Source organism: Nothoprocta perdicaria, unplaced genomic scaffold, assembly GCF_003342845.1.
Source record: "Nothoprocta perdicaria isolate Ctin4 unplaced genomic scaffold, notPer1 scaffold_75, whole genome shotgun sequence".
Taxonomy (NCBI): Eukaryota; Metazoa; Chordata; class Aves; order Tinamiformes; family Tinamidae; genus Nothoprocta; species Nothoprocta perdicaria.
In genome coordinates this window covers 1931888-1953426 of record NW_020456032.1, presented here as the reverse complement: position 1 = coordinate 1953426, position 21539 = coordinate 1931888, and the positions used below count along the sequence as shown (strand labels likewise).

Here is a 21539-nt window from a genome sequence, read left to right as displayed (position 1 = left end):
GCGGGGCCGCCCCCGCCGCGCCGCCAGCCGAACGATGATCACAGTGAACGCGGATGGGAAGATAATGGTCAGGAGATGCCTGGTCACCTTGAGACCCTTTAGGTAAAGTTGCGCTTCTGTCTGCCCTCCTCTTGCCCTGCTCCGCGGTTGCTTGGCGCGTTTCTGCAGCGGAGCCTTCCCGAGGGGCCGGGGAGGGGGGAACTCCCATGAGGATATCAGGGATTTGGGCAAGTTTGGGCGCTGGGAGCTGCCGCTGCGGCGCCCGCTGCCCCTCGGCTCCTGATCGCTCATTACGCAGGTATCTGCCGGGATCCGCTGCAGGTTTCTTGCTGCTGCCTCTTCTTAATAGCTGTCCTCGCAGGTGCTATACTCTCCGGGGAAGCGGTTCCTCTTGTTTAAATCCCCTGCTGCTGACAGGCGATGCTAAATCCTCCCCTGGATCCCTGGCAGCAGAGCTGGAGTTGATACCCACGCCGCGACCCGCTGGCTGCATGCCCACTGATTACCCATTCCCCCCATTTTTACCCTTTCTTCACGTCCTCGCTCTCACGTTTTAGTCACTCCCAGGCCTGAGAAGCATTGGAGACATCAGCACTTGCTTTATTTTCTTAATGGGGAGAGGGACCAAAACCCGATGAGAGGTGGAAGTGCTGGGGAGTGAAGCCGCCAAGCAGCGGGATGAGCCTGGCTCAGCCGTTTGCAGCGGCCGCTGCTGCGTGGCGGAGCCGGAGGAACCTGCCCGCTGGCCTCGTAACTTGCCCGAGGGCTGGGGACAAGGAAGGGGCAGTGTCTGCGCTGCTTGCTTGCGGGCGGGTTGGGAGATGGGGTCTGCCCTCGCTCCAAGGGTTGCACAGCTCCTCGCTGCTTTCCTTCAGGGATTCCTGCTCCCAGATCCTGCGGCAGGACCCTGGAGGGGACGGGCTTGGCCAAGGTCACGCGGGGAAGAGGTGGTGGATAGGGATGGTCCTAGGCTGTGCTCCGAAGGGGGTCTGCCCTGCTCCATGTGGGGACATGGATGAGCAGGGAATGGCACCTCCCTGTCATTGAGGAAGAGCCTTTGGCTCCTGCCGGCCATCGGCTGGGTAGAAAGGGGCGACGCTCCGGGGCTGAGTGTGCAGCTGCAGTGGGAATGGCCAGGACACGCACCGGAGCGGCCGTGCTCAGGCAGCACAGCTCAGACAGGGGCTGTTTTATTTTCCCAAGTGGATTTAGTTAGTCCCTAGACCCAGTCTTCCCAGCCAGAGCATCCCCCTTTGCCCATCCCCACGTTTGGAGCAGGAAAAGCTCAGCCTGGGCTGTGACCTGGGGTTTGATTTGCAGCAGGAGGGAGCATGGGGAGTGAGTTGTGATGGAAGGAGACCCTCAAGCTGGAGGGTCTCTGGTGCCTATAGCAGAGCAAAATCCCTGGAGGGTCCTGTTGTCACCCCCTGGGCTGGCTTCTGCTCTGAAACTAGAGCAAACCAGGCGGTGACTCAGTTCTTGACCAGTCAGGCTTTTCCTAAAGGCAGAAATTTCCCTCTGTGCCTTCCACAACCCCCTTCCACATTCCATCCGTGTTGGTGATGTGCTGAGCAGGAGACCTTGTAGCATCTTGGTCCCTTGTCACCTTGTACGAGCCCAGCAAGGGCTTGCATGAGCTGCCTGAGTCCAGCCTGGTGGACCTCAGGCGGTGCTGATGTCCACCTTCTCCTGGTGACCTGGAGAAGACACTGCCGTGGTGTCAGGTCATGTTGGTGTCGCAGTGTGGCTCCACATCATCCTGGGCTGTGATCCCCTGCTTGGTGCAACCTTTGGCAGCGGTGCCATCAGCGAGCGCCCAGCGGGGAGCCCGACCCACAGCGTTTCACTGATGACACTCACGGCGTGTTCAGCAACACGACGTGAATCCCGGAGCATGGGAGCGCCTGCGGCCGACGGGAAGCAGAGCGAGGAACCAGGAGCAACTTGCTGGAGCAGCCGGGGATGGCTCTGACCTCACCCTGCGCTGCATGAGAGTATTCAATCAGTGCCGGTGCCAGGCGCAGGCAGGATGTCACCGTGGGGCCAGCCCCGCTCTTGGTTCTGAGCACAGGGGAGGTAAAGCAGGGAGTTTGGGAAAGTTTGCCAGCAGGAAACGCGGGGCTTGCCCTGTGTCTTTAGCAGTGGGCGACAGCAGCAGTGGCTCCTCTTGCCCAGCTGCGGCTGTGGAGGGTGGTTCCCGCGGCCGAGCTCCCCTTCGCCAGCGGCAGCGCTGGGGCAGCGGCTGCGGCACAGCAAGGTGTGTGGCAAAAGGGGGATATTTTATTCACCCAGCTGCTGCTCTTAGAAATTGAGGTTCAACTTTGGAGCTGAGAGGGCTTGAATGGTGAAAACCTGTCTAGAGAGAGCTTGTCTTTCTCTCTAAGCATCCTAGTTGCCTGTGTGGGCCAGGAGCCCGGTGAGCAGCTGCTTGGTGCTGCAGCTCATGGTCAGCTGGCCTGAGGTCCCTGGATCCCTGTGCCGCATCCCAGGATCCCGCTCAGTCGTGTCCCATCTTGTGTGTCCCTCCCGGATGCGTGTGGCTTATATTGGTGCAGGCTAAAATGCTCCAGGACCGTGTCATGCCAGGGCATCACTTCCAATTTGCAGTAAAGACACAGCAGAATTTGGCTTCCTCCTTTTACAGGCACGGAGCCAGAACGCAACATGGTGAAAATTTCAGTTTGGGGGAGATCCGTAGAGGGAATTGGTGCCAGAACTGTGCACGGCGAGAGCACCGTGATGATGAATTAAATGTGACGTGTGATGACAGCCAGAGCTCGCTTGCAAAGGAGATGCTACTTGGTCATTGAAACTGCGATCTTCAGCGAGCAAGAACTCAGTCTGGGGACAGAGGGCCCAGTGCATTTTATGGGCAATTCTGAAGATCTAGGCTATGGTCTGTTTTATCAGCTTTTCAGTTTTAGTTTTCTGCACAAGGAATTTGCACTTGGCTGAAGCCGCGCCGAGGATTTTTGTTCATCAGGAGCTCAGCACAAAGTAAGAGAGACAGGATCTCCAAACTGAGAGCAAGTCCCTGAAATCTCCTTACTCCCTGGAACATTTCTGTTGAACTGGATGTCACTTCTCCCTTAAGAAAATTAATTAGAGTCTAATGCCTTCTTAAAAAAAGAAAAAAAAAGGCATTCTGAAATTCTGATTCTCCCCCATCATCTCTATAGTCCATTCAAAATCAAAGGGAATTTGTCTCCTAATGAGATGCTAGAGCATAGATCATATTTGAAGCTTTTTTTCCTTCTTTCTTTCCTGTGTTCAACCATAACTCCTTACCAGATTATAATTATGAAGATTAAAATGCATAAACAAGGTCTTGCATAATGATGGAGATATTATCAGGAGGAAGGATGGGAGTGAAGAAGAGGATCAGCACTGATGATTTAAACGGCTGTTCCTCAGGTGACGCTTCCTTGAGATGTTCCTTGGGGAAGGAGCAGACACTGGCACACAAGATAGGGCCTTTGGTGGGTTTTACACTCATGACCCACCCCTGGAAAGATGCATTGGTCTAAGGGGCTCACCCAGGTTCAAGCAAGAAGTTGGTGTCTTGGCTGAGACCAACCTCACACTTCTTCAGCTTGCGAGTTCTCCACGAGGCTGTTTTCATCCTCTTCTAGGGGGATGCCAGAGGTTTCCCCCCGTCCTTCTTTTAGGGCAAATCCATCTCCCCAGGGCTGAGCGGGGACCCGGCGATGCCCCCTTGCCGTCTGCTCGATCCCACTGCCATGCCAAGTCACAGGGAGCCCCTTCCGCACACCTCGCGGCACCGCCTGGCCAGGGATGGTTGGGACTGAGATCCCCATGCCTTGGGCAACCACGTTGCCTCACAGAGCCAGGGATGCTCCACCCTCTCTGTAAACCCTGCAGCGCCGTGAGCAGCTCCGGGCCCTGCTGGGAGAGGGGCAGGAGATGCAGGTTGTCCCTCCCTGTGCTCAAGCAGGAGCTCAGCAGTGACTGAGGGGCTGCAGGAGAGGCGGTGGCTCGAGGGGCTCTTGAGGATGTGAGCCTTGATGAGCCGAGTGCGTGACGCTTTTCATAGCCCCTTTAAACCATTTCCCATCCCCAAGGGGCTGCTCGTTCACAGAGAAAAGGGACTTCATCTGCTTCACTCTCCAAGTGTCTACACGGGCCTTTCAGGCAGTTTTGCCAGCCCACTTGGTTGTCCGTCCTTGTGCAGGTCAGGAGTGGTCCCCAAGGTGCTTTGCGAGTGCTGAGACCCATGTTTGGTTCCACCAGACATAAGCAGAGCCCTTCTCCACCACCCACCCCGCTCCGTGCTCGAGGAGCCGGGGCAGGGATGTTACCCCAGCCCCTTGGCGCAGGGCATGACGTTCTTCAGGGCAAACCGGGCGGAGATGGGAGAGCTGCTGCCTCCGTCTGCATGAAGCCACAAGGCTTCTCTTTGCCCGAAGGAAGCCAAGACCTCAGCTCCTCTCCAACAAGTGGGGTGTTACCCTGCTCCTGAGTGTGAGCAGGTGCTTGGGAGCTGCCCAGAGTCACTGGAAATGTGGCCAGGTGACCTCAATCTGCTGCGAGACCCAGCTGGGGAGAGTCTATAAAGGCAAGGTGGGCAGGAGCCAAGGGCTGGTGGGTTCCTTGGAGCAGGTGCCTTTCTTGGTGTGTGGCTCCAAGTTGTGAGCGATGTGTAGGCTCAGTGAGAAGAGCATCGTTGCTGTTGCGAGGAGGTAGGAGCAGCTGGGGATGCCTTGGGGACATGCTGTGGGTGCGTCCCCCTTGGAAGAGGAGCCCTAGAGCTGCTTAACACTGCACTTCATCTCCCCCAAGGCTCTCCTGTAGTTAACAAGTGCCCGGGAGCAAGTTGCTCCGTTTGCCAGCCTGTTGTCCTGGTTGGTGGTTGCGGTGCCCGTGAGCTGAGCACATAATTGGCTCCTTGTCCTCTGCTGCTCAGGCTCTAGTCTGATGATTCTGCACTGGGATGCTGCACTTCTTCCCAAAGCAGCCTCTGGACAAACTGTACCTAGGTAGCCACGCTGGGGTGTTGCATGTGGCTCCAGAGCTGCGAGGATCACGCTGTGAACCTGTCAGTGGGAGCTGCTCTTTCTTGTTCCCAGTGCTTTGCTTTAGTCCAGAGACGGCAAGAGGCAGGGATGCTAACGAGCACCCAACCGGCAGCGCTGGGCATGAGCACAGCCCTCGCTGCTTCAGACCGATACCTTTGTTTCACAAGGCTCCTTGGCAGTGGTCTTTTCTCCCCTTTCTCCTTGAAATTTGGCTGCCGAAGCCTGCAAGGCTCCGGGAGCCCTTGCGTGCCGTGTATGGAAACCACACCGCGTTGCGTTGCACGCATGTCGGAGAGCGCTGCACCTTGCGGAGACTTGGACGTGGCAGCAGCTCCTTTCAGAGGCCGTGGAAAACAGCCAGAAATGCTGTCTGGATCTTGGCTCTTCCAGCGGGCTGCGTTCCTGCAAACAGCAACCGATGCTCCCTTGACAGCGGGAGAGGCCTTTGGCTCCCTGTGCACGGGCCCTGCGCTGGCCCCTGCACGTGTCCCGGACGATTGGAGAGAAGGAGATTGCGGAAAAAATGTCTCTTTTAAAGAAGGGTTGTTGGGGATTGGACTTGGCAGGCTCCATCCTGGCACGTTGTCGTGCTCCAGATGCCATAAAGATCTGTGTGGGCGACCCAGGAAGCTGGGAGGCCTTTGCCTCGTGCCTCTCTGGTTGCAATAACCCACAGCTGCTGTGTTCAAGCTTCTCGCCCCTCCAAGACGCTGCTCTGGGCAGACCCAGGGCAGCTGGCAGCTCCTGCACCCCTTGGAGCGGAGGTGCCCGGGAGCCCCGCTCGGTGCTGCGTGCCCATGGGTGCTGCCAGCTGGCCCGGGGCAGCAGCTTTCCTGCCCTCCGGACAAAGCAAGCAGGAAAGGGACGTGTTGGAGCTGGGGATCAGTCGTCACCAGGTCTGGATGGAGCTGCCTTGTGCGGAGCAGGGCGGGCACCGCTGGTCTAGCTGCAGGAGGAACAAGAGAGCTTTATTTTAGATCCTTGGAAAGCACAAGGCCTCCCTTCCTTTCAGTTCCTCCCTAGAGGAGAATGGGAATTGTTTGTTGTGATGGCTCCTGTGATCTGCAGAAGATATTGGGGCGTTTTGAGTTCAGTGGAGTGATGCCTCGCACAGTGATGTTTGTCTGTCCCGGGTTCCCCACTTGGGCACGGGTCTCTGATGCCCTGTGGGGCTCCGGCCTCCTGAGGAGGCTGCAGGAGTCTCCGAGCGTGCTGGTGCACCAGCTGTTGGCAGGCGCAAGCTGATGGAGCAAAGGGTTTTTTGCCTCTTTTTCCACGTGGTTTGGGAGTGAGGAGGTTAGAAGCCCTCGTGCCCATGTGTCTATGAGAGTGTGACTGAATTTGCAAGGAGAGTGACTGAATTTCCTCCCTGGGAACCTGCAGCAGCCCTGAGGGGCCTGGCCGAGACTTCACTGGCCTTCAAGCAGGTTGTGCTCCTGCTGTGGGGGCAGGGATGCCAACCTGTGCCCTAGGACAAAAAACAGCTGCTCTGCACCAATGTTAGGGCTGAAGAGCCTGCTCCAGGTGGCTGGTGATGGGTGGGAGGAAGGCCTGAGCTTGTATCACTGGGGGCAGTGGAAACCTGTGGGCAGGTTACTGCGGGGTGGGCTTGGAGAGATGGAGAGGCATTCGGCGGGGTTGGTTCCTCCCTGCTCCTGACTCCTCTGCTTTTATCCACAGGATATTTGTGCTGGGCATTGGATTTTTCACTCTGTGCTTCTTAATGACGTCGCTGGGAGGGCAGTTCTCAGCCAAGCGCCTGGGGGACTCGCCCTTCACCATCCGCACCGAAGGTAGGAGCCCGTGTGGAGCTGCTCCGTGTCCGTCCTGCCCCTCGTCACCGTGTCTGTGGTCCAGCCGTGCTCCGGGAACGCGGGAGGATGCTGCTGGGATGCTTGCTCCTCTGAGAACAGTCTGTCCCCAGTGGATGTAGATGTGTCGGGACAGCCAAGGTCCTGCTGGCCTTTCCCACCATGGTCTGGGGCGGTTTTGCAGCTCTGAGGCTGGGACGTGGCTCTGTTGGCATCCCAGCACGTGCAGGCAGCGCTGGGGCACGAGTTGTGTGTTGGAGCAGACCCTGTCTGGCAGCAAAGAACACTGCTGCGTGGAGCTGCGGGGCCAGTCGTGGGGCTGCATCTGGTGCCATGCACCAAGGACCTGTCCCTGATGCTTTGGGGACTTCGTGCTTTGTGTTTAAGAAGGCTCGGTCTGCAAGGGCTAGAGGTTTTTCCATGTTGCTGGGAAAATACGTTTTCTGGAGGCTCTGAAGCATTGTAAAAAATTATTCCAGTGTTAACAAAATGTGTTTGCCGTTAATTTTTAAGGCAAAGTAAGATTATTTATGGTAAATCTTCTACAGCAGAGTTCAAGTCTGTCCCAGGAGAGCCGGCACTAACAGGGAGCTTGTGGTGTGGGAAAGGGGCATGGGCAGATGTGATCATGGGTGGCCAGATGTCCCAAAAGCCAAGTGTGAGCAAGATTTCAGGGCATGGATAAGCCTTGGGTTGGGTGGGAGCTGGGGGAACTGGCTGAACCCACTGCAGACCTCCTTCTGTCCTCTCTGAAAGGTGGTGGCAATTGGAAGTCCCTGGGTGTTACAGCAAACATCACTTGTGTCCTCCAGAAAAGCCAGGCTTATGCTGGCTGCCTTCATCAGTGCCCTGAGAGAACCTTGACCCTGTCCTCAGATGGGCTAGTGGGAATTCCCTTCTGGAATAAGGGAATAAGGGCCTGAGCAAGCCTGACCTCCAGACCAGGTCTGTTTTGTGCTGGAGGGCCTCTGGAAGCCCCTCGTGGCCAAGGTGATGCTGAGCTGGAGTGGAGGCACGCTAAATGCACGTTTAATTCGGTGAGCGTTGGGGGGAACAGAGATGGATATGCTTTTTATTACAAAGCTGCAATGTCTCGGTAGGTCTGTTTGAATAATAAACTGGTATTTAATTAACATGCATTATGGATCCCAAGGAAACCAAAGAAATATTGCTGGCTGGTAGAGCTGCTGTTGAGTGTGTAGTGCTGCTCTACGGAGCGGGTTGATTTGACTGGGCTGATGAGCTGCTGGTGTGAGGGATGGTGGCAATCGCATTCTGATGCTTCCCAGCCCTGTTTGGAGGGTTATTTGGGTGTACGTGCTGCAACTTCCTGGGTGTCCATTGAGTATTTAAGCCTGATGGGCTTAAATCCTGCTCCTGCTTGAGCAGGAAGGTTGGACTAGATGATCTCTAGAGGTCCCTTCCAACCTTGAACATTCTGTAGATACCTCTTAGGATGAGGTGCATGCGCCAGGGTGCCCAGTGAGACCCTAGGGAGCACAGTGGGTGCCCAGCCTGCAGGAGGAGGCTACACTGGCCTGATGCTGCTCTCTGCATGCGCCACCTGAAGCACTGGGTCTAGCTGGCCCTGCTGACCATTATTAATTTAATCCTTCCGTGTTGCAGTCTGGCAGCACACAGAAAGTCCATGTGTGCTGCCCTGCTACCAGGGCTGGTGTTTCTGCAAGGACCTGCTCCTGTGCTCCTTCCTCGTGCTGGTCCTGGCTCTCAGGCTGGGTGCTGAGGTTCTGGCCATGTGATTGTGCTGCTGTGTTGGGCTGTGCAAGGGAAGCTTGAGCTCCGCTTGAGTGCGTGCAGGGTTCAGGTGTTTGCAAAGAAGTGCGGGATGAATTTCAGTGTTCCACTGCTTAGAAATGGCTTGTGTCAGAGAAATCCGAGCTGTGGTTACATGGGAAGGCCATTACCTGTTTAAAATCGGGTGTGTGCTGTGCTGGCTGAGGGGCTCAGTCTGTGGGATTTGCTCCTACTTCTCCCTGGGGGTCCAGCTCAACTCCCCGTTAAGCTTTGGGAGGACTATCATGAGCTGAGTTTGCTCACGTCAACCACATTCCATTCTGGACCAAATTTACCCAAAAGATGCTCTGAAAGGAGGCGACGAGTGCCTAGGATGTGGAGGAGAGAAGCACATGGTGAAAACCCTATGGACTTGCTGTTGGCTTTTTGGTCTTGCAAGGCTGCGTCAGCAGCCGGGTGAAGCCCCAATGAAGATAGATGCAAGGCAAAAGCGTGAAAAGGAAAAACAGATAATGCCACAGTTGAACAGTTAATCTCACCTTTAATTTTATTTCCATGTGCGAATCCTTCGCTAGGAGGCTGTCTCCAGAAACGGTTTCTCGGTGTGTGCCAGAACTTGTTCTTCAGATGGATTCTCTGCTTGATGATTTGATGCTACAGAGGCTTTGCGTCTTAACAATAAATGAAAAATCTTCTGAAATGCCAGTTATTTATCCTAATCTGCTGCTGTCAAGTGAACACAGACAAAGCTCCCCTTCTGAAATGGCCACCAAGAGAATTTATTCCGCAAACAACGATCCAGATTAAAGAAAGTAGACAGACAAGTCTATAAATCTTGAATGGGGGAGAAACTTTGGGAACAGCTCTAGACTTGAGAGTTTTGTTTTGTTTTACTGCCACCATACAGTTGTCTTGGGGCAGGGTTCTGACCTTAAAAATAAATCAAGGTCTTTAACGGGCCGAAATTTAATGGCGAGAGCTTGTGGTGAGAGAAATGGCCAACAGTCCCACTGCCCTTGGTGTGATGGTGGCAGCTTTTTTGCCCTGGATCCCAACCTGGTTTCTGTGGTGCTATACAACCAGTTGGTGGAACTTGCTGCTGCGGGGGATTAGTGATGAAAAATAGGTTATTAAGTGTTAAAACGTGATTAAATATAGGCTGGAATATTGCCTGCCACTGGTGTAGCTAGTTGAAAAGTTGAAGGGCTTCTGATCCTGCTGTTGTTGATTCCCATACGTGAGTATAGGGTGCTAAGGGCTCAGGGATGTGGAACAGCCTTGATTTCCCCAAATGGCCAGAGCTTCCTTACTGGAGCTGCTGCTTATGTAGAACTAGCTTGAGAGGTTGGTTCAAGTTCAAGGGACCTTGGTAGTACTTACCTACAAGTACTTTGAGTGCTTCCTGTACTTGTTGGTGCTGCTCTTGTGTGCGCTGGGAAAGCAGTTTTCCTGCTGATAGCCATGAATCTGGAAACCTTTGAGAGGACTCTGGGCTGCCTGACGAGCCCTGGAGTTGTGTGTTTGCGGATTCTGTTCCCATATTCAGCCCGTTTTCAAGTGCTTCCTGTCTGGTTGATGCTCAGCTTGAGAGACTCGACACCTGCCTCTTTCTCCCCTAAAAGGAGCTCTCGGCGGCATCTCCATATGGCTTCCTGTTGGTGACCACAGATGGGCCACTTGTGCTTCCTCAACTGCTGTGGGAATGGGGGATGCAGGAAAGACAAGGAGCAGAGAAGGGCCAGAGAGTGTGTTGGCAAATGCACGTGAACACTACATCTTGTACAGGAACATGCGTTGCTCCTCCAGCATCCAAAGCTCCCCCCGGGGACTCTTCCCTCGGTCTGTGGTGCAGCAGAAGTTGGAGAAGGAGCACGTGTGGTCTGCTGCATGCAATAGCTCTGTCTTGCTAGGAGAACTGAAGCGAAGTTCCGCTGAATGCCTCCGTGATGGAAGTGCTGAACCTGCCCCATCAGAGCCCGAGGTTCTGTCAGAGCCTGGTGTGGTGCCTTTGGGGACACGTGGAACACTCGACGTCTCTGTGGTATCAGAAAATACTTTATTTTCTGCAGTCGACTGCTGAAGGTGAAGACTTTTCTTTCTGCCCTCCTGGTGTCCCAGGAACCTTCTCCCAGGTCTTTCTGTAAGCCATGAGCAGGAGCTTAAGCCAGGCTTTATGAAGGGCAAGTACAGGGCAAGGTTGTGTGCAGTACAGGTGACCAGAAAACACTTTTTTTTTAAAAAAAAAATCTATCTGCAAAAGTGTCTGAGATGTCATTGGCTTTTACTCTATGTAGGAAGGAAACCAGTTCTGTAAAGCTCATGAGGTAGCCCCTCTTGCTGGGCTGAAGCATGAGGTATCCTGCTCATAGCTCAAGCATAGCTTGAATCCAAGGAATCCCACTTTTCTGGGATTTTCAGAGGCTCTGCTTTGTTAAGTTGGGATATGAGGCTCGAGAGAGGTTAAGCAGATGACAACCAAGGCAGTTTGTGCTGGAAATGCTGCTTAGTGCTACTTGGCAAGAGGCTTGCCCTGCTCTCCGTGTCTCTCCTGCTTTCCCTCTGCCTCCACTGCAGTTGTTGCTTGCTGCAGTTCCTAGAGACTCACCTGCTTGAAGCAATTTCCTCCATCCATGAGCACATGAGTGGAGGGAGGGATTGTTCATGGTTGTGTAGGGCAGCTGAATACTTTGGAGCTTGTGGTTTCTATTCCTCTCAAGAGGAAAGGATGTTAGCGGAGGAGGACGGGGGATGGAGGACAGGGAATTGCCCTGAGCAACCTTCAACGTTATCTTCTGTAGCACATCTTTGGTGTTCCAGGGTTGTAGTGCTGTGAAACGATGGGATCTAGTGTTAGTTCAGTCCTTTGAATGGCTTCCTGAGATGCGGAGCAAAGAGGCCAACTGGGAATGTGTGAACCTACGTGGTCTCCCAAGAGGGGGCCTTTGCTCTTCCTCACATCTCTGCTGGTTTTTCTTCTGCTTCAGCTCTGTCCTGGCTGCAGCATGTCCTCAATTAGCATGGTAGGATCCCATCTTCATGTCTCATCACAGAAGATGCAGAAAGGTCAAGCTCAAAATTGCTGCTAAGAGTAAGTTTGTACGAGTGTCCTCGTAGCTTGTGGTTAGGAGGAAGCCCATGTGCTACCTGGCAGGGTGGGTAGTGCAGCCAGAGCCATCCTGAGCGAGGGACAGTTGTCCTTTGCTGCGTGCAAGGCCAGTTTGGTGTTAGTCCTGGGCATGGTGATGAGGCTAGGAGATGTCTTTGAGTAATGGGTGATGGGGACAGTCTGTCTCCCTGGGCAGCTCCTGCTCGGCTGACCTGTCCTACAGGGCTCACTGCAGCCTTGTGAAGCAGAAGTCCCTCCCGTGCCCGCTCTGCACTGCTCCTGCTCCGCCTGTTTGTGAGTTAAAATGTTCTCCGTGGCCTCTTTGCTGCCTGATGCCACTTGCAGAGCAGCTGCGAACAACCATCTGCAGCAGCACCAAGGGACCTTGTAAGGAGCTGTTTGCACCAAGGGACCTTGTCAGGAGCTGTTTGCACCCAGCTCCTGGTGCCAGGATCATGCAGGACTGCACGGGGTGCTGAGGAGCAGCAAGCAGAAGCTGAGAGCCGGGGCCATTCCCACCTGATCCCCATTTGGGATGGTGCAAAGCGCTGGGCATGCGCGAGCGGCCGCTTTGCAGGGTGAAAGCAGCACAAAGCAGCAAAAGTGGCATGTAAGGCTTGGCCTCTTGCCTGGAAAAGTGCCTGTTTGACACAGGTTGGAGCCAGAGACCATTTTTTTTTTTTTTAGAGAATGATTAGTTTTTTTCTTCCCTCCCCCTTTTTCTGTAGCTCAAAAAAAGTCATGGTGTTTCCATCAGCTTGCGATGAGCAAGCAGCCCGCCGAGGCTGAGGAGGATGATAGTGTCTCTTTATGCTTTTATTACCCCTCTTGCTCCTGAGTCAGAATTCCCCCAGAGTGGGGAGCAGGCAGGTACTCCAAGAGGAAGAACTAGCACCCTGGGAACCGCAGCACTGCCCTAAAAGTGCTTTTCTCCCACTGATTTATTTGTTGCTCCGCCTAAACGAGGGACTTGGGCTCAGTTTGCCTTGGGCAGAGCTGGGCGAAGCTCTCGGCCGGTGCCCCAGGGCTGCAAGTCACCTTCTGCTGATGCCCCCGTGGAGGCAAATCCTTTTGGAGGAGGGGAGGATTTAATTCCCCCGCTGCCAAGAGGGTGGCAAGATGCCTGGCAGGCTTTGGCCAATGATTTTGGCTGAAACAGAAATGATAAGCGCTAAATTAGCGAGTTCTGCTGTTTCTGAAGCATAATATTTTGGGCTGCTTGTAAACGAGACTGGGAGCTCTGGTGCTGTATGTGTAGAGGAGGAGGAATGGGGCTTTGGAGTCTCCTCCAGCAGCACAGTGGCCTCCAGGGCAGGCGAACACCTGGAGATGGAGATGGGGTGTCTGAAACTAGGGGCTGGCTCTGGGGCTGCCGTGACCCCTTTTTCCTCCACTTCTTAAGCCTGAACCCTGTAGACCCTTCCTGGAGATGAAAGGGGTGTTGGTGGTGGCTTTTTGCAGAGCTCTGGCTCCTACCGGGACTCCGTTTCTTCCAAGGGATGGTCTCCACCGTCCTTAGCAGTGGGCACCAGCAGCCCTTTAGCCACACCTGTCCTGGAGCCCGGGGGTTTTAGGAGGTGATTTTAAATCGGTGTTAATCTCTCGGTTCAAAAGAGCCTCCCCTGCAGCTTGAAGTGTTTGGAGCGCTGCAGAGTAACTTAATGCAATTTAAAATAGCACTGACTGACAATAGAGGAACAACTAAAAATACCCTGCTAGGATGTTGTTTTTAAGTGACAGGGAGGAAGGTGGGGGGGGAAAAAAAGAGTAAAAAATAGCTCCCAGCACCATAGTCCTGAAGAGCAGCTCCTGCTGGGCTGTGATTTTTCTCCTGCTCCTCATCCCACCTCATGGGGCCCTGGCGAGAGGATGAGTGGCTGCTATTCCCTCTTCCCGAATGCAGAGCAGTGGCTCCGGACCGGCGTGACCATCCTGGCCCCCACGGCATGGATCTCCCCTTCCCAGGTCTCTGGGAGCAGGGGAGAGCCCCGTGATCTCCCAAGGGACAGTGCAATATTCCCATCTATAAATATAAGTCTGTTTGCGCTGCTCAGCTTCCTGCCTCCCCTTATTTCTATGGGAATAGCGCGCTGAGGGATCGGAGGAGGACTGAGGGATCCCCCGGTTGAGTCCGGAGCCCCCTGCCACCCAGCTGGCCCTTGAGCCGCTCCAAGTGGGACCACGACCCTTGGCAGGGATGGGGACTTGTTGGGCTGGCTTGTTGCTGCTCGTGCTGCCTTTCCAAGCTGTGTTTTTTAATGGATTATGCGTCAGGGTTAGTTGGAGCCTTTGGCTAGTTGCCTCTTGAGTCGCTTAATCCACTCGGATCACAAGCGATAGGGAAAGTAAATAGAGGAGCATGAGGGGCAGGGAAGTGGGGCTCCCAATGCCAGTCCTGGAGTGGCTGCAACCAGCCCACCTACCCCAAAACCCTTCTCAGAGCCATGGCCATTTGTTGGGCCGTGTTGTTGGACTTAGGTGGCTCGGGACTGCCTTTCCAAGGAGGGAGAGAAAACAGAGCCAGCGACACTTGAGATCGGAATTAATTCAGCTGGTCTTTGCGATGGACATAGACATATCCCGGCGTCTTCGAGCAGGTTGCTGTGCCGGAGTGTCTGGCTGCTGCCGAAGCAACTTGCCCGAAGCGACGTCGCCCGCACCGCTGCCGTCGCAGCTCCTTTGGGCTGTGCCCTGTGCCCGCGCTCACCGTGGCGTCCAGCAAAACTCCCCGTGCCTCCTCCCCGGCTCCCGTTTCCAGAGCTTCTGGTGTCGAATCAATGTGTCAAATCAACGTTTGCCCAGAAACGTAGCGTCTCAAAGCAGGCATCCTGAAGATGAGTGTAGCACTAGTGAATTCCCTAGGGTTTTGACCCATCCAAGTTTGACCAGATAGCTGTCGACTGCTCCCCTCGTTTTGCGGGGAAACTATTTCTTCTTCCAACAGGCATCACCCTTAGGGGATGAGTGGGGTTTTTTTTCCTGATTTCATCCAATTACGGGGCTGCACGCCCATCTGAAGCACCGTAAATAATTCCCCTCCCTGCGCCGTGTTTACCAGCATGTCTCAGGAAATGCAGCGCGAGGTGATTGATTGCAATCATTATTTCATCGTGCTGCTATGAAAACCTCTGTCAGGTTCAGTGATTGCCTTGAAAGAGCGCCTGCCACTCTGCAGAGCTGTCAGGAGCCTGTCATACTTTGGCAAACTCCAATTAATCTGCTGTGCAGTTTTACTTGTGTCATCTTTCCCATCATTGCTGATTATCAAGGGTAATTAGACTATTTCTCCTTTGTAAATTAGCAGCTCTCTTGTGCCTTTTTTTATTTTTTTAAAGAAAATAGTGACTTGCATGGTTGTGATGCTGAGTTTTCACGCTCCTGCATCAGGCTTTGGTTGATCCTGTCTGTCCTCAATGCTGTTTTCCATGCTATTGAGGATCGCATGAGAGGAAGAGGAGGCCAAGTGCCTCGTCAATGATGGGGATGGTCAAGCTGGTGAATGTTGCAGGATGCTGCCAGACACTGCTGTCCAGCATCGAAAAGTGATGGGATGTTTCTCCTTCCTATTTTCTTTTTTCCTCCTTTTCGTGTAACCTACCTCAGTGGTTATTGTCTGTGAGGCTGCTGAGCAGCAGTTTGCTGGGACTCCGCTTCAGGTTTACAAATTAATCCCGGCTCTTGCATTTATTTATTTATTTTTTCTCAAAAGCATTGCTTCAGCACTTTTCCCTTCCCTGCTCCCGGTTTTAATGAGGCACGCTTTCCAAGAGATGTAATAATCATTGCCAAAAATGTCAAATCGCTCTTGTTATCCTCCGTGAGCCTCTGCAACAGCAACAACAACAGGGGAGGATGAAAAACAACCTCTCCAGTGACAGGGAAACTAGGTGTTGATGAGGCTTCAAAATTCATCTTTAAGGGCTTCGGTGGAGGGGTCATTGGGATGAGGATAAGGGGGAGACGTGTCCTAGGGTGGCTCTGCTTTCCGTCAGAAGTCACAGAGTGCCGAGTTTGGAAGGGACCTCCAGAAACGATCTAGTCCACCCTCCACCAAAGTGATCAGGGTGACAGCAGCACATCAGGTGGGAGCTGTTGAATGCCCAAGCATGGTGTTGGCCTCTCCCCAAGCTCCGACACTCTTGGAGATGCCAGCACAGAGCCCTGGGGTGAAAGCCTACACAGAAATACCCCTGTGGATTTTCTGACTTCAGCCCATCCCTCAGCTACTTCATTTATTTTTTTCTGTTTTGTCTTTCCTGAGCTTGCTCCGCTGGATTTGGCAAGGCTTCCGACCAAATTCAGTTCCAGCTCCTAACTTCCCACTCTTTTTCCCCCAGAGCATCACCTAAGGGCAAACACAGTGTATTTTCTCCACTTAAGCTATCATGAACATGAAAGGAGCCACACTGCAATGAAATGGGCACGTCAGCCTGCCCATCCCTAGACAAAAGGTGCCCCCAGGAGATGTCCCAGCACAGGCACTTGGTGGCCTCGCTCATCTGAGCTTTGACCTGAGCGGGTCGGTGCCCTGCAAGTCCCTGGGAAGAGATGGGAAGCAGGAGCTCTTCCCCGTGTGGGATTTGCTTGATTTTTGCTGTGGAGTCATGCTGGTGTTTTGAGAACTGAGCTATTCCTCGAGCTGGGGCACATGTCCCACCGGCTGCTGCGGGCCGAGGAGGAATTCTGCTCTAAACAGGAAGGTCCTGTGTTGCCAGGAGGATGTGCTGGGGCCGGACCACATATTTGTGCCATTTCTCATGCTTTTCCTTCCGCATCCCCTAAAGCCTGGTGCCTGCAAAGACAGGATGCTGGACTAGGTGGGGCTTTGTATAAAAGCAAATAATAATAGAAAGGCGCTTAATGAGAAGGTATTTGCGGAGTGTTGAAGAATAAAGGGTGGCTTTCCCCTGGGTGCTTGGGTCAAGCAGGCTGGGTCAGGGGCACGTGTGGAGGTTTGATGCCTGGAGAGGCAAGATTCGGATCTGAGGGGGAAGTCAGGAGGGCTGCTGCTTAGCAGGGAGGCTGTAGTGAGGATTGGGATGCTGGGGTGGGGTTGGAGCCTTAGTGGAGGCTCCTGATGGTCCCTCGCTCGTGACCGTGACTCGTGACCGTGTCTCACTTGCTCTTCGCCACAGTGATGGGTGCACTGGAGTCCCGCGGGGTGCTGCGGAAAATGAGCGACATGCTGGAGCTGCTCATGAAGAGGATGGACATCCTGGCCAGGCTGGAGAACAGCAGCGACTTGCACAAAGCGGACGATGGGCGCTTCCTCCTGGACAGGTCAGTGGGACGCGTGAGTGCCCCGGGCCGGAGCCGGCAGAGAGTGTCCATCCCGAACCTCCATCAAAACCAGTGCTGGTTTTGCACTGGGGAAGAGCATCTTTACCAGTGGTAGAGCCAGGAGTGGAAATTGCTGGAGTTTTTCTCCTTCATGTGCCGTTACATCCCTACTGCATGGAGGAATTGCGTGGATATTTGTGTCTGTGCTTGGACACGTTCCCTCTGAACACTGCTGCGGGCTCCTTTGGGGCTGAACTGTGGCTAAGTTATAGCGAATATACGATTATAAGTTATATATGAATAACTGCATGGTGGCTTTGAAGGAGATCGCACCCACTGGTGGAGCGTGTGTGCGTTTGATAGCTCAGAGAAAAGAAAATAAATCTTTGCCCGAGATCTTGGAGGAGGTTGTAAGAGGAGTTGAATGTGGGTCTTGTGCAATCCTGCCAGACACTGAGCACTGGCTCCTCTCCCCACCTTCCTCTCCTTTGCTCCACATCCTCCTCCTCCAAAATGCAAAGATCAGGCAAAACAGCCTTTGAGGTGTGTGGTGTGTGAAATCCAGGGCTGATACATCCAGCCTTGGAGTAGAGCGGAGCTTCAAGCGAAGTATGAGCGAGCTCCTGGTCCCAAAACACAGGTGATGTTGGATGGAGCTCCTGGCTCCTTGGAATGTGAATCTCGTATTCCTCTCGCGTGCTGCCACCTTGAGAAATGTCACCAGGCCCTCAAATCCCAGATGCTAGTTTGTTAAAGAGATGTTTCCCTTTGCTCAGTGAGGCTGTGAGCATTTGGGAAGACTGGTTTTGTTGGTTCTTCTAGGCCTGTGAAAGTTGGAATTGAAGCCACTAACTCAGAAGAGCAGAGATTTAGTTTATAAAAGAGGTGCAGCACTCAAGATAAATTTTGCACTGGGCATTGCTTTGGGGCGGCCCGTGTTTGGCAGAGCTGTAGGGGCCATGCGGGAGGCTGGTGGCAGCAGGGGTGGCCACGATGTGACATTTGGCACCAAGTCAGCTCGTGCAGCAGGTTGCGATGCAGCAAGGTCTCTGTTTCCCTTATGGCTTCTGTTCCTCTCCTCTCGGTGATGCAATTTTAACTCTTCTAAAATAGGTTTTATTTTGTGAAATAAGGGAAGGTGCAGTGAGTTTTAGCCTGATGGGGCCGTGTGGGATGCGCAAGCAGCAGCCCCGGAGGGCAGTGGCGATGGCCATTAGTGCTGGTGTCTGGAAGGCACTTCCTTGCACTTGATAGTTTTCTTGGCCATTCTTGTGAAAAAAAAAAAACAATAATTTGGGGTTAGGGTAATTTCTGTGTCAGCGGCCAGGAGGGGATGTGAAAGCCTTTGTGTGAAGCAGCTGCGATCACTCAGGATGACAGCAGTGTTGTGGTGGTGTTTGTGCTACCCGCCGTCCCGCAAGGAGATGTGGAGCTGGTCACTGCGTATGGGTGATCAGCTTGGCTGTCTCAGCCTGCTTGGCCAGTGGACTTTGACCTGCGGCATCTCCTTGAGGTGCTCAGGCCACAGTCCTGGGTCCGAATACGTGGAGCTCCCGTGAACTTTGCTCCCTCTGCTTCTCAGACCTCCAACGACCTCCTTGTAGCTGTCAGCCGAAGGGAATGCAGCTAAAGGGGAGTAATCAGCATTTTTTTCCCCCTCAAATGTTTCTGATTAATGTGTCTGCTGTCCCAATCCCTCTCCCTGTACAGCTGTGGGTGCAGCCGCCTGTGCTCCCACCTGAGCACATTGGCTTTGGTTTTGCAAGGCGCTGCTCCATGTCCCAAGGGAAATCAAAGGAGCCAAGGGCTTCCCCTCCACCGCCTCCAGGTGCTGTTCTGCAAACCCCATGGGCTTCGTGAGGCATCTCCAGCATCTTTCACTGCCCTCATAAAGCGTCGCCGCCATCCTCTGCCCGTGATGACTTTCCCACCGTGGAAACGCAAGCAGTGACTTAAATGGGCTGCATTGCAACTGGCCTTGCAGTGCAGACCAAAGCCTTGGGCAGCCTCTGAGCTGCAGGGCCCGGAGCATCCCTGGGTCCACAGCCACTCTGGGAGCATTGGCGTGATGGCACCAGGCTGGTTAAGGAGAAGCCCCCTTGGCAAGGGGAACAGCACATCCATCTGGGGACATTGGGCTCATGCTTCCCGCAGCCCATGGGAATCGAGAGACCTGAGCAGGGGAAACAAATATCTCACCTATGCAAAAATCAAAGGGAAAAAATAGCATCAAAGCCACTCCTGTAATCCTCAGGTCTACAGCATTTCCTGGTCTCACAGATCAAATTTGCAGGTGCCTGGTCTCGACTTTCCATTCTGCCCTGCCCGTCGTAGGGAGATGAAGGCTTGGACGTAACTTTGCCTCCAGCTTCGTATTCGGCTTCTGAGCAGCTCTGAGGAGTTTAGAGCATTTGTAAAATGTTTTAATTAACCGTATTATGTGTTGTTGGCAAATCATTTGCTGTGCTGGGTACGTGTGAGCCATTTGTTATGGGTCCGTAAGCAACTTGGATTGAAGTTTTGGCTTGTGTTGGAAAATTGGTCAATGCTTTCCTGAAGAGATCTTATTTTTCCTCCAAATTTACTGCCAGCTTGCTGAAATGGCAGAGCTCTCCTGCAGCCCCTGACTTCCTGCTGGCTAAGGCTTTGTTGCTGTAAATACACTTTGCGTGAGAAACTTTGCCCAATGTAAATTGAAATTAAAATGGAACTACTTGAGTAAAACGCCCCGGTATTTATTATATGATCTGTCACTTGGACAGCTTGGCTCTGTCACGTGTTGCTTCTTTCCCCTAATTTGCTGGAAGCAACTCCCAGCTTTGGGGGAGCTTGGGAATGGCTCTGCCCATGCATCACCCAATATTTGCTTAAAATGAGTTTCCAGGGAAGGCGCCCATCCCGAGACGCGTTTTCTGGGATCTTTGCCCAATATGAATTCAGCGTGAGCGCAGGCACCGCCGGAGCAAAGTCAGGCCTTTATTCAAATATTCATGGAGAAGAGATTGAGCTGTTTGTCTCAGCGCTGAGATATAATAGGAAAGATTGCAGAATACAGAAATACCAGAAATTATATTTGAAGCAGAGACTGGTTTGTGATATTTTTTATATAAAATTGGCTGGGGCTGCCTGCGGAGCATAAAAGCGCTTGCTGCTTGAAAGAGCCTTTTCCGACCTGGCTCCGATGGAAGTTGCAGAGACGGAGCACCCATTATCTGTGCTTTAGCACTGGGAAGCTGAGACCTGGAGGGACCAAATGCTGTGATTGAGTTGGTGCTGGGGAGACAGAGCCGAGCAGGGAGCGTGTTCTGCCTCCAGAGCCCCAGCCCCGAGGTTTTGCCACTGTTTTCTCCCATGTTGGGGGTGATATTTGCAGCAATGGTTTGCACAGCTGCCCCGCTGTGCGTGTGTTTTTCCCCTCCTTTTCTTTGGGAGGTTGCTCTGAGTTTGGGGCTTGTGGCACCCGGAGCTTTGGGTGACTTTGCGCCCAGCACCCTGCACCGGGCTTGCCGTGTGCCTCGCTCCCCACTGGCCTCCTGCAAAATAAATAAGCAATCACTTGTTTATCCAGGCTTAGACTAATAGGTCCAGCACTGTGGCTTGAGGATTAAAAGCAGGATTAGAAGTCAAGTGAATGCAAAATGTGCAGCTGATCCGCAGGAACGGCGTGCCCCACAGCTCGCTGCTATCTCCTGCACCCATCCCTGGGGTCTCCCGGGGAAATGAGGGCTGTCACCTGGGTTTTAGGAGTGCTGACTGCAGCCCTTGAGGGCCCTGGGGCTGCTCCTGCCCTTGTGCTCCAGGGTCCCTGTTCTCCTCAGTGCTGGGATGCAAGGAGTGCAAGGAGTTCCCTTTGAGCTTGTGTGTGCGAGCCTGGAGCTGGACAGTGAGACAGGCAGAAGGATGGGGATCCCAGGGAAGTTTTGCCTTGGTGAGATCCACCCTGGTTCTTTTCTGCCTGAGGAGCAAAGCTCTTAATTGCCCCATCTTTCCAGAGCTCCTGATCTCCCCCAGGACCCAGTGTCTGACTGCTGCTCACCCTCCTGCTTCGGTGTCCCGGCCTGATGGGGCAAGCAGAGCCCTACGTCCCTTGCATGGGCAACCTTGGGCCTGGTCCCTGTCCCAGTAGGAGCTTTGAGGTTGGACCTGGCTCTTTTTTGGCGCTAGCATCACCTTGGATGCCAGTTCTCCAACTCTGGAGCACAATGAGTCAGGGCACCTCCGTGGTGGTCCCTGCTCCTCGGCTTGCTTTGGCACACAGAAACCTTTAAAAAGGCAAAAAAGGCTGTGAGAAAGTTGAAATCTCTTGGGAAGCTGCTCTGTGCGAGCGATGCGTTTGTGATGCATTATCTTGAAAACATCTGCTTTTCTCCATCTGTATCGGTCTCTCCCCAGTCACGGCTTTCAGCAGTTAATAGCAAGAAATATAGGATGAGCAAGCAAATATGTTTAGGGCTTGTATTATGAAGACAACACACAAATAGAGAGAGATTCATCTTTTCATAATGCCCCTTTTCTAAAAGGCAATAAAAATACAGTGCCTTGTAAAGGGAT

The 21539-nt window shown here is 53.4% G+C and overlaps 1 protein-coding gene across 2 annotated transcripts in view; it reads left to right on the top strand.

Moving 5' to 3' along the window:
* The first annotated feature begins 26 nt into the window (after nt 1-26).
* MGAT5B (alpha-1,6-mannosylglycoprotein 6-beta-N-acetylglucosaminyltransferase B) overlaps nt 27-21539 on the top strand; it is a 48526-nt gene continuing 27013 nt past the window's right edge. For both annotated transcript variants that reach the window (XM_026051447.1, XM_026051446.1), the window contains exons 1-3: nt 27-102; nt 6717-6829; nt 16844-16988. In XM_026051447.1, the coding sequence (XP_025907232.1) occupies nt 35-102; nt 6717-6829; nt 16844-16988 (326 nt within the window). In that variant the 5' untranslated portion in view covers nt 27-34. The remainder of the gene's footprint in view (nt 103-6716; nt 6830-16843; nt 16989-21539) is intronic.